Source organism: Phyllostomus hastatus, unplaced genomic scaffold (assembly GCF_019186645.2).
Source record: "Phyllostomus hastatus isolate PE091 unplaced genomic scaffold, TTU_PhHast_1.1 phas_scaffold_46, whole genome shotgun sequence".
NCBI classification, from domain to species: Eukaryota; Metazoa; Chordata; class Mammalia; order Chiroptera; family Phyllostomidae; genus Phyllostomus; species Phyllostomus hastatus.
In genome coordinates, this window is record NW_025334032.1 from 39,149,587 (window position 1) to 39,165,540 (window position 15,954).

At 53.6% G+C, this 15,954-nt stretch overlaps 1 protein-coding gene across 2 annotated transcripts in view; it reads right to left on the reverse strand.

The window, feature by feature from the left end:
• TENM3 (teneurin transmembrane protein 3) overlaps positions 1–15,954 on the reverse strand; it is a 562,235-nt gene that overhangs the window by 14,103 nt on the left and 532,178 nt on the right. For both annotated transcript variants that reach the window (XM_045821208.1, XM_045821209.1), the window contains 2 exons: positions 8,059–8,234; positions 6,585–6,820 (listed from right to left, as the gene is read on the reverse strand). In XM_045821208.1, the coding sequence (XP_045677164.1) occupies positions 6,585–6,820; positions 8,059–8,234 (412 nt within the window). The remainder of the gene's footprint in view (positions 1–6,584; positions 6,821–8,058; positions 8,235–15,954) is intronic.

The following is a 15,954-nucleotide window of genomic DNA, read 5'->3' on the forward strand; positions in this document are numbered from 1 at the left end:
TATGGCGCCACGTGGCTGGGGCGGGGTCTGTGTGGCTCTGTGCCACGTCCAGGGTCTTCGGCCACGCTCCGTTGTTACTGCCTGCGATCCAAGGCGCACGTGAGCCAGCACGCGCTGCTGCGGCGGGCGGGCGGGCGGCCTTGGTGAGGTTCTGCGTTGCAGTGGCCCCGCGCTGCTCACAGACCGGGGACCCCCTCAAAGGGGGGCCAGCACCTCCCCTCTCTGGTCTTCCACGGCACCTGTGTGGCCGTGGTGGCTTGTACATAACAACATCTTGTTAACTGTTGGGATTGTTAGAAAGTAAATGGGAAAATCTTAATTTCACATGGCTGTGTCCTGGCTACAACCATCAAAATAGACAGCATCAGCTGATCAGTTATACACACTCACCACCTACTTACACACACACACACACACACACACACACAGGGTGGGCAAAAGTTGGTTTACAGTTGTGAGTATGCAAAACAGCTTATTCTTGTATTATTACTTATTAATTATTGTATTATTTTCCACACAAAAAACTGTAAACCTACTTCTGCCCTACCCTGTGTATTTGTAAATATAGGTATAGGTACACATATAATAAACGTGTATATTTATGTAAAATGTGGGATGAAACTGATTTGCGCATTCTATCGTCAGCATTGAACAAGTCCCACGAAAAAATATTCCTTCAGCTTACACTTTTCCCATTGGCTGCTCAGGGGGAGTATTGTGAAGTCCACGGAAAGGCAAAGATAAAAGCTAAAAAAAGCGCTCACGCCTTACAGGCAAAGCGATCTGGGGGAGAAGAGGCCCCCAGAGAGAAGATTCACAGACAACAAACAGGCAGAGCCCCGGATGGAAGTTAGGAGGTCTTAATCTTTCAGTCCCATTATCTAGGAGCCACCGGATGGGAGAGGAGGAGACAAAAACCACCGCAGCACGGCAGAAATGGCATGCACTGGTGTGGGGGGGGCCGGGGGGTGTGGGCATGTGCGTGCTGGGGGCAGGCACCCAGGGGCCTGCAGACCTGACCGGGCCCAGAGCCCAGCTGCATGGCTTTGGGCTTCCGGCCCCTCGGGGTCTGTTTCGTCCGTCTGTCAACGCAGGGGTCACACCAGAGCGTTGGGGCTCTTTCAGCGGCCTTGAGGCCACCCGGCCGCGCTAGCTGAACACGTCCGGCCTTCCCTGTTCCCACGTGGGAGTGTCTGCATCCTGGTTGCCCCCTGTCTGATGTGACTTCTGTGAACTTCTGTGAGTTTCGGTTTGCAGAGCCCTTTGTGTATCTTGGAAAGAAGCTACTAGCTAATGTTACGCATATACATTTGAAAGCTGGTAGAAAGGTTTGGTTTCACATCCAATGGACTCAGTACCCAAATGGCAGAGCCCAGCTTCGTGGCTCGGATTTAAACGTTTCTGACGCCTTAAGCAGAGGTTTGCACGACTTCAGTGGTTTCCCAGGGGTCTTGTGTTTCTCCGGTTGTGATTGCAAAGGAGGAAGAAACTCCCTGCATGTGTAGCTCTGCCCCTTTTTTCCTTCCTCAGGTGGTCCCAGGCTGCAAAGGGCCCCCCCACGCTCTGCTGCCCACAGCCTTGCCCATCTGTTCCTTTTACTTTGCAGTCACTTGAACTTACATCTCAAGTCTTGGTTGGCTTCCTTAGCCCTCCTTTATCTTTGCGATATTTCCTGTGGTGTGGGCCAAGGAAATCTGGACTGCAGACCTGGTGGGGTGGCTCCCGACTGCGAGGAGGGCAAAGGGACAGGTCGGCACCTCCCCCCACCACTGCCCGTGCCCCGCGCCTGCGGCGTCTCGGACGCGTGTTTTGGTGTGTGAGTGTGGCTGCAGAGCACCGGCGTGTCCCGGGGAAAAGCAGTGGTGTCCTTGCCACTGCCACTGTGTGAGCCTCCACTCTGAACACGGCTGAGGACAAGTGTCTGGATGGAGGTTTCATGTTTCTCGCACCCAGACAAACACTGCAGGCGACGCCTTTCCCGTCTCCTCACACCGGAGAAGGAGGCAAGCATGAGAACGTGCCCCTGCTTTTTCCGCATTCCCAACAAAAACCCCGGTTTTAACCATCCTCACTTTTCCAGACAACAGCCACCGTGATTCAATATGCAAAATTTCAAAAGACACTAAAAGAGTATTTTCCCCCCCATCCTTCTCAAACGTGCCCGAACTACCTGCTCTGGGTTGTAAATGAAGGGCCGCAGTCAAGGGACATTTCCCTCCTAGGACGCAGTCCTGCTTACTGACACCTTTATGAAACCAAGGCCCTTGGCAACCTTTCTTGGTCTTTACTGGACAATCATGAGGCACCAGCATTGTTCCATGCCCCAGTGGCCTTATAATACATATTTTTAATATACAATATCAAGTTAAATGGAATAGTTCACCTAAGATTGAAAAAAGAAAAACACACACACACCATCAGATCATTGCTGTACCCCCAGCTACGTATAAATGACTCCGAATGCTGGGTCTGGGTAAGAGACCACCAGGAATTCCTTGCGATGCACAGCGTTTCTTTTAAGGCAGCGTGGAGACACCCCGTTTTCAAAGTTAACGTGCAGCAGGGCTGTAGTTAATCACAACGTGCCTCTGATACTGGGAGGGGCAGTCGTCTGCCCCCTGGAATGCTGGAAGCATGAAGGCACACGGACGTGAGAACAGCGGCTTGAGGGGTAAAGACGCCAGGCCCAGTCAGATCACATTTACGTGCCTGGATGTTGTGGGGGGAAGGGAGGCGGGGCTGGCTCATGACCCAGCACGCTCGTGAAGGCACCTCGACCCCCGGTGTCCCCGTTGGAGCACCAGCTGGCTGCAGACTGTCCTGTGCCTCTGTGCATGCCAGCAAGCGCTCACTGCGTCATAGGGTCCCACTCGGGGTTGTGCCGCTCCGGTTACAGTGAGAAACGGGGTGTCACACGGGCACAGCCAGCATAAGAATGTTTCAATGCGCTATCCTATGCACGCATGCCTTTGAACACATTCTTGCCTTGCAAATTTGGAGGACTTCTCTTAAAAAATAATTCACTAAATGTTTTTCTTGGAGCATCTAAATTCTGGGCACGTCTAGAAGATGAGTTTTATTCTTAGAGTGCCACACCTTTTTTTTTAACCTATGAAACGCTGGTTCCAAAGTCCACCGCCTACAAAAATTAGGAATGTTTTCTAAATGTTCTAAGGCAGCAACCTGCAGCAACTATCACACACGTGTCTTTTGCAAACAAATTTAGCTACAAATAAGCAAGCTGTGGAGCTGTCTAATCTTCCTTCTGCTACGCTTGCCCGAATCTCTGTCCCGATTTCATTTCTTGTCATTGTCGACCGTATCCACTCCCTCCCCTTACTGTACTATTTCACAGGAAATGCTTTCATGTCTCTACTGTCCGACACCATTTTCCCTTTCCTAATCCCTGCCTTTTTTAAACATTTGAGGCTTCTGGGTCTGGTGTTATATCCATTATGTCTGTGCCGTCTCCTGGCTAGTGCTAGGTTGGTTTACAGTGGTCCAGCGTTTGCAAGGATGTGCTCCACACAGACCCCACCCCCTTCTTTAGGAAGACCCAGACACAGTGAAATAAATAACTCATGTTATAAGCTTGGCTTTTCCTCAGTCTCCCATTCATCGAATAAGTGTCCAAGTATCTGCCCTGTGTCAGGCACATGGCTCAACTGAGGACAATACCTTAAAACAAGACGGGACTTCCTGCTAGGAAACACAGTGGGTGGTAAGAGAGAAGGCGTCCCATGGGTGGCACTTCAGCTGCTCCCGAGGCCGCGGTGGCCTCCGGTGTTCCTCCGTTCCCCGTCCCCATTCCTCCCCCGTGTGGCAGACAGACTCCAGGTCCGGTCCTTAGACCAGATTTTCCTGTCCTCGCTTCCTCCTTAGAATTTCTCCCGCAGAATCCACTGAGGAATGAAATTAGCCGTTGGAGCTGGCACAGCCAATCTTATCTTGAAAGGAGGAAACCCTCCCCTGTGATCCCGGCATTGTCTCCGCGAGAGCATCCGCACACACGTCAGCTGGAGCTCCCCCGCCCGCGTGGCCCACGCCGCTCTAAACCGTGTGTCTTCGGAGATGCCTTGTTGCCGCCGCTCCTTAGAGGGAGACGAACGCCACGCCTGTGCCTCCCGGTCTCCTCCTCCCCAGACTGAGGGAGTTTCTTCATTTAGAATCAGACACAGAACCAGCAACTTCAGATTGAGTCCTCCCTGCTTCCCTCGACTCCTCCTCATTTCTTTTTGTCTAAAAAAAGCAGTGTTATAAAAAAAAATATACTAAGACCTAGGTTGTCGCAAAGAACAGTGGGCAACATATTCCGTCGTGAGTTTCTGGGCAAAGCACCTCCTACTTTCCCTCTTCTGCCACTTTTCCAACCAGCGGCCGAAGCAGCTCCCTCCCGTCCGTCCGCCACCTGCCGTGTGGGTGTGTGGGTCCAAATGCCCCGCCTCTGCCTACGGGGTGCAGACGCTCCGGGTCGGGGCTGGGAACACACGACCGGGCCTTTGGCTTTCAAAGCACTTTCGCATCGTCTCCCGTGATTCTGAAACAGCGGCGGGAACCACAGGCGGAGCAGGGTGCATTTTGCGTGCCCACGATACAGCCCTCCCTGCCAGGACTATGTCATTAGATAGTATCTAGGTAACACCTCATTTAGAGCATGAAATAGATATCATGATACAGACCAGGAAAAGGAGGGTTCCCGATGTCCTGCTTTTCCCAGAGGCTTTGTTACGAGTAAAAAGTGGAGGCCAGTCTAGAACCCGTAGTTTTTGAGGTCCAGTTTGGGGCTGTGTCTTTGGGGTGCAGAACGAGGAGCGCCTATGTGAGCGGTGTCCTTGTGTCCTCTGAGGAGGTTGGTCCTGTGACTGAGACTCTGGGTGTGTGTGTGCATGCGTGTGTGTGTGTGTGTGTGTGTGTGCGCGTGCACACCATGCCTGCTTCAGGGACATCTGAGTGAGACAGAGCCTTGCACTGGCTTCTAGGCTGCCACGGCCCAAGGAGGCAGGGCTCCTGGAAGAAGCAGGAGGTGCTGGGTGCAGAGAAGATGTAGGCAGCTGCTGAGCCCTGGGGTCAGTGGAAGAAAAGGCAGCGGCTGGAGCTGACGGAGGCCACAGTCCGGGACCCTAGCTCCGTGACCTGGAGCAAGGCTGAGCCTGCCTCCTTGTCTGTCTCTCTACCTTCAACCCCAGTCCCGCCCTCCCTCCAGTGCTCCACTGCTGTTTCTTCTCACTCTGCTCACCGACCTGGCCCGCCCGCTGCCCCCCGGCTCCGGCTTCCCCAGCTCCTGCCTGCCAGGCCCCTGACCCCGGGGGGCTGGGCCTCGGGGGCCCAGCTTGCACAGCCTGGGGTGCAGGCAGGGTGGGAGCACTTGGCATTGGTTCCAGACCACCACGTACTCAGGGCCCCAACCACCTGCCCTGCAGTTGAGGTGGAATCAAATATAAGCCGTAAACTGCATACGGTACGTATGTGACCTACTGATTCTCGTTTACTCCATTCCTGTTTCTCGGACGTGGTCAGAGACAGTCAATAGTAGCTGTTTTTTTTTTTTTTACCCTGAAGGTTTGTCAAGGTAAATACTGTTGGACGGTTATCATAACCATTTAACCATTTTTGGTGCGGGGAAAAAAAAAGACATTAATGGTATGTTCCATATTTTGTTTTCTCTCCTTGACTTTCGGTACTGTTGTTTGGCGGCAAGGGAAGTGATTTTAGGAGCGGTTATCTGCAGTCAGCTGACACACTAAAGTCTGCCTCCTCAGAGCGAGGACGCCTCGGGCTGAGCTTACAGTGATCTGTCTGAAGGCGGCTTTCTCGTCACCTGCGTTTCAGTCCTTAATCCACGTAGTCTCAGACTAAGTACGGAACAGGTGTCAGAAACCACGGCTTGCTTCTGAGATCCACTTGGCCCTTCCATGTGGAACGGGGGGAACAAACACTCAACAAGGTAACGCAGGGAGCAGGTCACGAAGATCAAGCCCGCCAGCGTGATCGGAAATACTGCCACATTGCTCGCAAGAATAACATAAATTGACGGTGAGGAGAAGCAGTTGGGCCCTGATGCGGACACTCTCCTGGGTGCCCAAACCGTGCTCGAACAGCATGGAGCAAGCAAAGAAATAACCCACCTTTCAATGGCCAGCCCATCTCTCTCCGTACACACCTTTACGGTTTGCAAAACTTTCAATATGTAAGCCAACCCTTAATTACCTCCATCGCCACGTTAGGAAGCCATCCTCCTGAGTGAGTAAAGGAGAAGTGCAAGATTTTAAAGATAACATTAGTAAAATCAGAATCCACCGATATCCAGGCTATCTGAGATTGCGCCTCAAGCCATTTCCTAATTTCCCAGGGAAGAATTATTTTTAATTGTCGATACATTGAGAAAACCCCTTTCTCAACGAGTGGCTTTTAACGAACGCCCGGACGGCGTGACGGTTGGGTGGAAGTCCCCCGGCACTGGGTGCGGCCTCGGACAGGTGAGGGTGGGCAGGGGACGCGTCCCGGGTCACCCTCGGGGACGGACCTCTACCCGACACCGACGCAGGCACTGGCCGGCGGCCGCCGCCTGCTCCCTTGACACTTACCCGGAGCTTCCGACCGAAGACGTTGACCTTCCCTTGGGCCTGCTCTTTCCGGAATCTCCACTCCACCAGGTTCTGGCCGTTCTCCCCGGGGAGCGTCATGTTCCTCTTGGCGACGGTGGGGTTGGCCGTGCCGGCCAGCACGTGCGGCTCGGTCTGGTAGTGCGAGTCCAGGCCGCTGGCGTAGATGACGCGCAGGGAGCCGTCGTAGCCGATCTGGAAGCTGCTCCTCAGCTGGTCTGCGGGGCGAGGGGCAGAGGACACCGACCACCGACGCGGGTTAAACACGCCGCCGTGGGCCGCGCGGTTAGACGCGACGCCGATTCCTGAGACTCGGACTGAACCCCATCCACGAGGAAATAAAAAAAAATGCCTAATGACGTCGTCTTAGAAAACAATAAAGCAACTGCGATTTCTGGCATTTCATGCCGTAACGGGTTTGGCTGCCTGTTTTAAAGGGAAATTTTGGGGGAATTTAGAGCCCTTCTCCACTTTCATAGATTTCTTTTTCTCCTCTGCCTGGCGAAACAAACGGAGGCCCAACCTCTAGGGGCGACGCAGTAAACGTTCTGCAAAGAGCCAAGCACGTGCCCTCTCAGAGGCCTGCACGCCGCCGCCCCCCGTCTCTAGGAGCCTCGGCCCTCCCCCTTCCCTGTATCTTCTATCAAAGACCTTCTGAAGAGAGTCAACAGCTATACCTTTTGTACTCAAAATATAAGGTGATAGCCCTCCTGACACTGACTAAAAAACCAGCCATCCTGCATTTGGCACAAAAAACACTTTCCTATAAAACCATGCTGCTGCGGTTTACAAGGCTTGTGTAGCAGAGGGCTGCCTGGAGAATCACTGGATTCCAGCACTGCTAGCTTTAGATGACTGTGGAGATTCCCTGACAAAACTGTAAAAAACAATGATTCGAACAAGTTTAACTCAGATTTGGCCATTAATTTTAGGGCTACAACCCCACAGCTGCAAATGCCATCGGAAACAAGCGTTTCCGGGATGACCTCAGGCCAGGAGCGCAGCAGGAGGCCCCGGCGCGGAGGTACTGGATACGTGTGCCCACAGAATGCAGACGCGCAGAGTCCAGACGTTACACAAATGGGGTTTGGGGTCGGGGTCAAACCCCCCTGCGACCGCGTCACAGGTTCCCACACCAGCGCGGGTGACATCATCAAAAAGGGTCTGATGATGTATGTGAAGGGTGGGAATTAAGTAGTTTCACTAAGCGGGAATAAAAATAGTTACTATTTCAAGGTTAACACATAGTTTTATGTATTCTATAACTTTATAGTATGTGTATATAACTCAATAAACTTTACCTGTGGACATTAGACTCTGCCACAGGTATCTCCAGAGGTTTCTATTTTCACCAGCCCCACTCCAGTTCACCTTAGAAAACGGGGGCGCCACATTCTGTCTGGGTGCCCGTGCTGTGTTAAAGCGACCGGTTTAAGACTGTGCTTTCGGGGTTTACCTTGAACCATGGTGTAGAAGGAATCGATCGAGGACAGATTGGAAGTGATGCTGACGTCCTCCTCTCGGCTGGATGACTCGAGGTCCACTGTGATGGCCTTGTCCATGTCGCCGTGAAGGTTCGTGACCACCCCCGTTGGAAAGGTGACGTTTGTCAGGCGGCCTTCGCTGTCGTAGCTGAATACAAAGGCATTGACTCCGTGTTATACAGGGAGCGGTAGGTTCTCCTCATAACACAATGCACCGCAACATTAGCCGCGCGCTATTGGAAGAATATTTGTCTTTGTGCAAGAGCTATGCAGACTGAGGACTTCAAACATGCTTTGAAGTCATCAAAGGCTGTTTAACAGAGAGAAACCTCACCGGCGGTCGCAAGAGTAAACAGACTGGCTCTGCTTCTCCGCGCACTGTTCTTTGAAGTGTGACCGAAATCCTCCTGCACGTGTAATTTGCTGTTTCAAAGGGAACATGTTTGCTGATACTAAACTCCTTCCTTTTCGCCCACATTCTCCTCGAAGGAGATTGAACTCACCGTTACGTCAAAGTTTCGCCCACTTCTGCCCTTCACGGCCGTGTCACACGAGCGTGCACACGACTGTGCAAAGCAGTGTGTGTGCATGCATGTACGTCCTTGCACATTTAAACGTCCTCTTTTAGCACCTCGAGACGTCCTTAACAAACTAATAACATAAACTCTTTTAAAGACTGTATTTCTCAGTGATGGGCATCTTTTATGAGGGTAAATTGGGACTTAAAGGCTGGTTGGGAGAGTGATACTCTATTTTGTCCACAGTGACGTGGGAGGAACGGGTAGTGTTATGAATGGTAATTTACTATGTTTCCTGAAATGAGATGTAGTATTTACTGACCCTTAATGATCAGTTGCTTTTTTATTATACTTACTTTTTTTAGCATATGATATATTTAAATGTTAAGATATATTTTATTTACTTTTTAAAAGATTTTATTTTTAGAGAGAAGGGCAGGGAGGGAGAAAGAGGGAGAGAACCATCAATGTGTGGTCGCCTCTCACGCACCCCCAACTGGGGACCTGGTCGGCAACTCAGGCATCTGCCCGGATTGGGAATCGAACCCGTGAGCCTTTGGTTTGCCGGTCAGCACTCAATCCACTGAGCCACACCAGCCAGGGCAAAATGCTAAGATATAATTTTAAAAAGCTGTCCCACAATCGTAACTATGCACTATAGACACAACACTTCATTCAAGAATTGATTTTTCAGTGACTTTCCCATTTGTGGTAGCACCAGAGGACATTTCAGAAATGACAATGTGGTTTTCAAGAAAGAAAAAGGAATGCAAGTTGCGGGTGAAACGCTTGGGAACTTCCTTGGGACCACAGCAGACTTATGACCGGATTTCAGATGGACGGGAAGTCTGCTTCATTAGGGACAGGCCCACGCGGCCTCGAGACCTGCGCCGAGCCCCACCTAACGGCACCCCAGACGCAGAGCTAGTGGAGAGAGCGTCTTCACGGAGAGAGACAGAAGTCACCAGGGAAGGAAAGAGTGAAGACTATCTTAATAAAAGGGATACATACGGGGCCGCAAGGGGATACAGGGGGACAAAAAGTACGTCAATACTGTTTTGCTTTGCAAGGACAGAGGGCCACGAGAGAGGAAGAAATCAGCTGTCTCCAGTGTGGCTAACAGTCAGAAGGAGGTTCTGGGTCATGGAAGTGGAGGAGAAGACTCAGCGAGGGCGATGTCGTGGTGGAGACGGGCTGGGGGTGGGGGCAGGCGGGAGGAGACCCACGGACGTCTGTTCGGGCCCCGTGACCAGCGGATCCCATTAACTCGGCAGCGGGACGGTGCCGGTCAGATCTCGGGTCTGACTGACTGGCTCTGACAACGCGCTGTGCCGCTCAGCCAGCGGCGGGAACGGGCTCTCGGAAGAGAGAGCACGCGACGGAGAAACGAAGAGAGAGAAGAGGTGCCACGAAGGGCCCTCATTGTTTGGGGCCGCAAAAGGTCGAGCTGGACTAACACAGCGGACTCGCTCCTCCCCACCAGCCCCGAGCCACGGCGGGGCTTCCACGGGAGAAGCCCAGCGCTGTTTACTGCTGCGGTTGCTTGTAGGAGGAAATTACTGCTCCCGAAGAAGCAAACGTGCATGGGGTCCATTCATACAGAATTCCTGATAGAAGCGCCGGCAATTCAATCCGAACCCGGCATATTTCCCGCATCCCGTTCTGTGTCTCGTCGTGCAATGGGAGACACGTTACCGTGTTGCGGAGAAACGAACACCCTTTCGAAGGCCCCTTGGTGAAAGGCAGTTCAGCGCTGCCTCCGCCCGTCCCCGCCGTACCAGGTGGGAAATGAAGATGTGACAGGGGCCCAGTGGCCTGCTCGGGCTCGGGCTGCGTCTCACGGCCGGGCCGTACCTGGCGCTTCACACGCCGGATGCCAGGCCTGGCAGCCTCGTGTGAATCTGTGCTTGGGCCGCAGTGGAGAGCTCCTGCGGATGCTGCCGATGCTGCCAGTGCTCTGCTGGCCCCGTGTCAGTGCCGTCATTCACCTGTCTCCCTGCCCTCAACGCTTTTGCAGGTGTGTGTTTTCCAGCCCCATTCAGTCTACAGCGAACATCACCTTTCCCCTGCGGACGGCACTTCTCTCCCCGGGGCTCACGGGCTCACCGGGCGCCTCTGTCCTGCTGGGCGGCGAGCACCCCCATCACAGGGAGCCGGGCGCTCTGCGTAGAGCACAGGGTGCTGAGCCCTCGGCTGCCTGTGGATTAGCCTTGGGTGCTTTGGGAAGTAAAAACACGAGTAACCTTTGCAGGTGCTGCCGTGACAATGACAGCCGGGGTGAGCTGGGAGCCTCGAGGCCCCGGGACACGGTCCAGCCCTGCGGGGTCTGCATTTGCCCCCCTGAGCAGCGGCTGGGTCTGGGTTAAGGCACCGCCGGGGCTCAAGTGCACACACCGGGCGGCCAGGCTGGTGGCCCTGGCTGCCCTGGCGGGAGGGTCCTCAGAGCTCCCGCCTGGCCGGTCACCTGACGGCTTCTGAATGGGGTCACAGGGCCAGGGGACTGTGGGCACAAAGAGTGTCGGGAGTCGGACGGGGAAGGAGCCGTTCACCTGAAAACCGGTGGGGTGGCGAGAGCCCTCTGGGTGCCCGCGGTGCGGGAGCAGCCAGGGAGGGGCCACCCCCCCCTGGGGACCCGAGCTGAGCCTTGGCGTAGACGAGGGACTGTGACAGGTGGCGGGGGGGGCATGGACGGCACTGCAGCTGGGGCAGCGCAAAGTGAGGGTCCGAAGTGACTGCGGAAGGGGGTGGACGAGCCCCGCTGAGGTGGAGGGTCCTCTCGGGGTCCCTGACACAGCACGGGGAGGCCCCGGGTGGGCTTTGTCCCTGGGGACTGTGGGCGCTGAGGGACACTGTACAGGAGAAAGCCAGGGCCCAGCCAGGCCGATGACGGCGGCATCGGAGGGGCCCTGGGGCGAGGTGACAGGTCGATCGCCGACTGCTTCTCAGACTCGCCGATTTTACACTCCAGGCCAAAAAAAAAAAAAAAAAAATCAGGGACCAGCACAGGGTTTTCACATTACAATGATGACCTGTTACCTCCATCATAAAAAAGGCCGCACGAACAGATCAAAGGTAGAAACGACCGAATTTCTGGGTGAGTGAGTTCTTTCCGAGAAATAAGTAGAACTTTAGGTAAAAAAGTTCCCCACATCATCACTTTTTTTTTCATTTCAGTGTGGATTGGTGAAAACTTTTTCACAGGTTAGCACCTATGTCCAGAGACACGGGAACCAGGTGGACCAGGACATCCGAGTTTCCAGGGCTCTCTGGATAAGGCGGGGAGCGAGCACACGGGGTGGAGGGGGGCTTCCCGGTACCTCCGGAAATGCCAGGTGACCTCTCCTTGACCTGCACACAGTCAGAAACACAACGCACCGGCCAACCTCCAACTGCCCTCTGCCACACCAGGGGCTCGGGGTCGGAGAGAGGCCGCGGCACCGAACCGACGCCCCTGGCACAGTCCCTGCGTGTGAGCCGCTCTGGGGCTCCGCGGAGCCGTGCTGGCCTCGGCAGTGGACCAGCCCTGGCCAGCTCTTCCGTGTGAGCGCCCTTGTCTCTCACTAGCTCTGTGCCTCGGCAACGCGACGGGCTCCGGGAAATCTGAAGAGAACACCAACTCCGTGCCCCTCGCCCTGCGGCCCGGGCCTCCCAGCTGCCGCCTGGAAACACAGCGCGGTCTTTCTTTCTTTCTCTCTGTGCCCCAGGAGCCCCTCCCGAGGGACTCTGGCTGGAAAAGACCAGCTCCCCCAGGCGCTTAGCCACCCTCCGCTCCGTCACCCATCGGATGCTCTGATTTGATGCGATGCTCGTCTTTTTGTTGTCTTTCATTGTGATTGCATTTCTTTTTATTTTGCCTAGACTTGCTGTTTTAGCCTTTGTGGTGTATTTTAAAATGTCCTTTCAAGTTTCCTAAGCAGTGGGCTTACGGACCAATGCCCCGGAGATCAGCGCTTCAGCCTCACTCAGCCGAAAACACTGTTTGTCCTGATGGGGAATTTCCCCCTCCTCCTCCCGGACACCGAGTCCCCAACTCCCCACTTTATTCTTCAGAATGTCTCAGACGTTTATCTTCCCCTCCCCACAGCTGCCCTAGATTTAAAGCTGGTCTCTCTGCCTCTCCCCACAGTCGCCGATACCGACTTAATCTTCGTTGGAAGCACCGCTGGGATAACCCTCCTCCCCTGACTGGCTGCAGCGGCTCCTCCGTCGGGAGGAAATCGAAGGGCTCACGCTGCTACCCACGCCCGTCCTCGATGGGCTATTGATACTGCGGATCCATTCAAGTGGCCACGATCTGCCCGACCCCAAGACTTGCTTTAGAACCCGACAACGGCAGTATCTGTTGTCTTCCGTGCTTCCCGTGTGTCAAATGGCTCCTTTGATCAAACATTACGTTTTTAAAGTCATCTGCTGTTGCTGAGAAAAACCTGCGCGAACCAGAGCAGGGCTTTCGAGAAGCCAGTGAACCGGAGACGAGAACAAGTTCTAACTCTGGAGAGGTGGGGGCTGCGCTTTTTTACGGGCGTCCAGGGCCGCCCCACGCCGCATCGGACCGTCTGGAAAACGAGACAGGTGCACGTGTCGTCGCCCACAGCCTCGGTGATGGCCCTCTCCCTGCCTCTCCTCCCGTCCAACCTCTCCTCCCGTCTGCTACAGCAGGGCCAACGAGCGCCAGGCGAACGCACGTGTGGGTGCTGGTTCCTTCAGGCAACACGGCCCGTCCTGAGAAGGGAAGACAGCAGCGGATTTGGGTGCATTCTAGAGGCTTCTGGTTGGGATCATGTATGTTCCTTCTGTGTCTTCCCCAGCCCAGAATATGCTGCTCGGAGAGCTGCTTCGTGGGCGTACACCCGTCTGCCTGCCCACTTGCCCCAAAGGAAGGACTCCTCACGAGAGACTTCCCCAAGCTCCCGCTCCCCCACCACACTGTCCCCTCTGCACAGAGCAGTAATCTTGTCTTCCATCTATGTTCCTTAGGTTCAGATTTCCTTCAGTTTAACAGCCAGTGATATCCACCCCCCCCAAAAAAGAAAAAAAAATCCCCTCCATCTTGCCTTCTGTCTAGCAGTGCGTTTTCCACGATGCTAATGTGTAACCACCTCTTGTCTGTCACTGCGGTCAAGTAGGACACGCTAACCCACCATGACAAAAACACATGCATCCATCACGTCTCGATCCGCATTCCTGAGGAAGGACGGGCACCGACAGCCACATCGAACAGAACCTGACTTAGACACCGTGGGCTGGGTTGGAAGCTGAAGAGCAATTATGTGACTTGTAAGAGTAATTTCAGAAGAATTTACACCACAGCATTCTAGGAATGAAGCTGAGATTCATGTAGCTTAACAATGATCTCATGGGCAAATCATAATTTCTTCGAATTCTGCAGAGATGTTGTCAGTAGCAAATACTCAGAAACAACATTCTGGGTAGAATATTCCAAATGCGTCCATCGTTAAGGTTGGCGGAGCAATCAACCAACTCCTGAGTCATGGGTTCACCTGGCACTCAGTTGGCTGCTACCTGTACTTGACCAAAGATGATGACAGAAAAAATGCAAAAGGGGAACGTATTATTTCATGTGATTTTCACCCCCCAGTGCTAGGAGCATCTTAAGGAGCAAGTGTCAGAACTGCATGGGGTGGGGGTGGGGGAGAGGTGCGGCTCTTGCCGTTCTTCCTGGGGCCTTCAGATGCGCCAGATTCGCCAGATTCGGGCCAGCTCTGCTCTGTAAAACCAGAAAGGGCAGGAGCTGCGCTTCCAGCCACTGTTCTCTTCATCCAACACCCCCGATCCCACGAGTTCAGGACCACAGTCAGGGACGGATACTCCCTCCCTCACCTCCGCTCCAGCCCTTTCTTTGAACATTGAGTCTAACGATCAACGGCCACAGACATATTTTTCTCAAGATCAAATTCCAAAAAAGTGACCCAGTGTCTCTTTAGAGCCATTACCGCATCGGAGAGAAGGGACAGAGAGACCACGCCCAGCTCTGAAATTCAGAGGCCTTGGGAGAGAGGCCTCCGGTCAGGACCTGCCAGAATTAGTTCCCTCTGGGGTCTGAAAGAGTCTGGGCTGGCCCTCGTTCTGAGAAGGGGCGTAGGCACATCGCTGAAAAAGTTTTGTTTCTCGACTGAGGAGGGCAGACGTGCGCAGGACACATCTTATTTGTTCAGGTGACGAGTCTGGGGCAGGCCGTGAAGCGCAGACTTGAGCTAGACAGCTGAAGCGGAGGGAGAGTTTTGCTCCAAAACTATCTGTAACACAGAACTATGCACGCCCTCATCCTCCTGGATTTATTCCCGGGGGCCCTGACGTGCTCCGAGGATGAACACATCTTTCCCTTCTGTCTCCCTCTTTGTGTGCGCTGGCCCGGGCTCTGCCACGCACGGGACGCCACCGGGAAACTGCTGGGCAGTGAGTGACAACGAGAAGGGGGTGAGGACCTCTACAGTACGTCGGAAAGGTTTACATAAAAAAGTAGCAAGCCTGTGTGGAAGGAGAAATCCCATTCATTATTTTAAGTTGCTATTACTAGTATGGGCACAACAGAGAAAATGTTCTTAGGTGTGACAGAAACACAATGCGGCTGGCTGTTTCAGCAAAGGAGATTTGGTGATCTGTTCAGTGATGTTTCTTTTGAGATAAGCTTTGACAGGGGCCTGTGAAAAGCTGGGGAGAAATGTGAGAATCACAGATTTTTTTAGAGTAGGAAGAGACTGTTAATTATGAAAAAGTCTTCCACTTTATGGGGGAAGGCACAACATTTTGGGGGTGCTGGGACTGGCCAGGTCACACAAGGGTAAGTGACAAAGGCAGGGCGGGGACCCAGGGCTCTGCACCCCAGTGCCCTCTCTAGTCGCCCGTGCTGCGTGTCGGAAGAGAGGCTGGATGGGGGGGACCAGGCAGAACGTGGCTCCAAGGAATGGCGAGCGGTCGGCGCCGTGGAGAGCTGAGCTGGGCGTGGAAGAACCGGAAGTGAAGACAGTGGTCGCGGTGGATGGGTTCCCGACCCAAGACGAAACAGTGTTTAGATGCAAATGTGGTCTATTTACAAGCTCAAGGAGAGGAAAAATCAGTATTTTCTTCTAAGAAAATGAATGTTCTTTCTGCCAAGTGTCAGGAGTGCAGGAGAGCAGAGGAATGGTTAACCTTGGGCAGCTAAAGAGCTAAAGGGGGTAAAAAAGGGGGGAAATACAGAAACCGATGTGATGTATAAGAGGAATCACAGATTTGAAGTTTTCAAAAACTTTAGGGAACAGCATCCAGTAGTAGCAGAAGGTGGACCCTAAAGTATGAACACGGGTACCGCCTTCAGTACTAAGTCACAGGAAACTCCAGTTAGTAAAT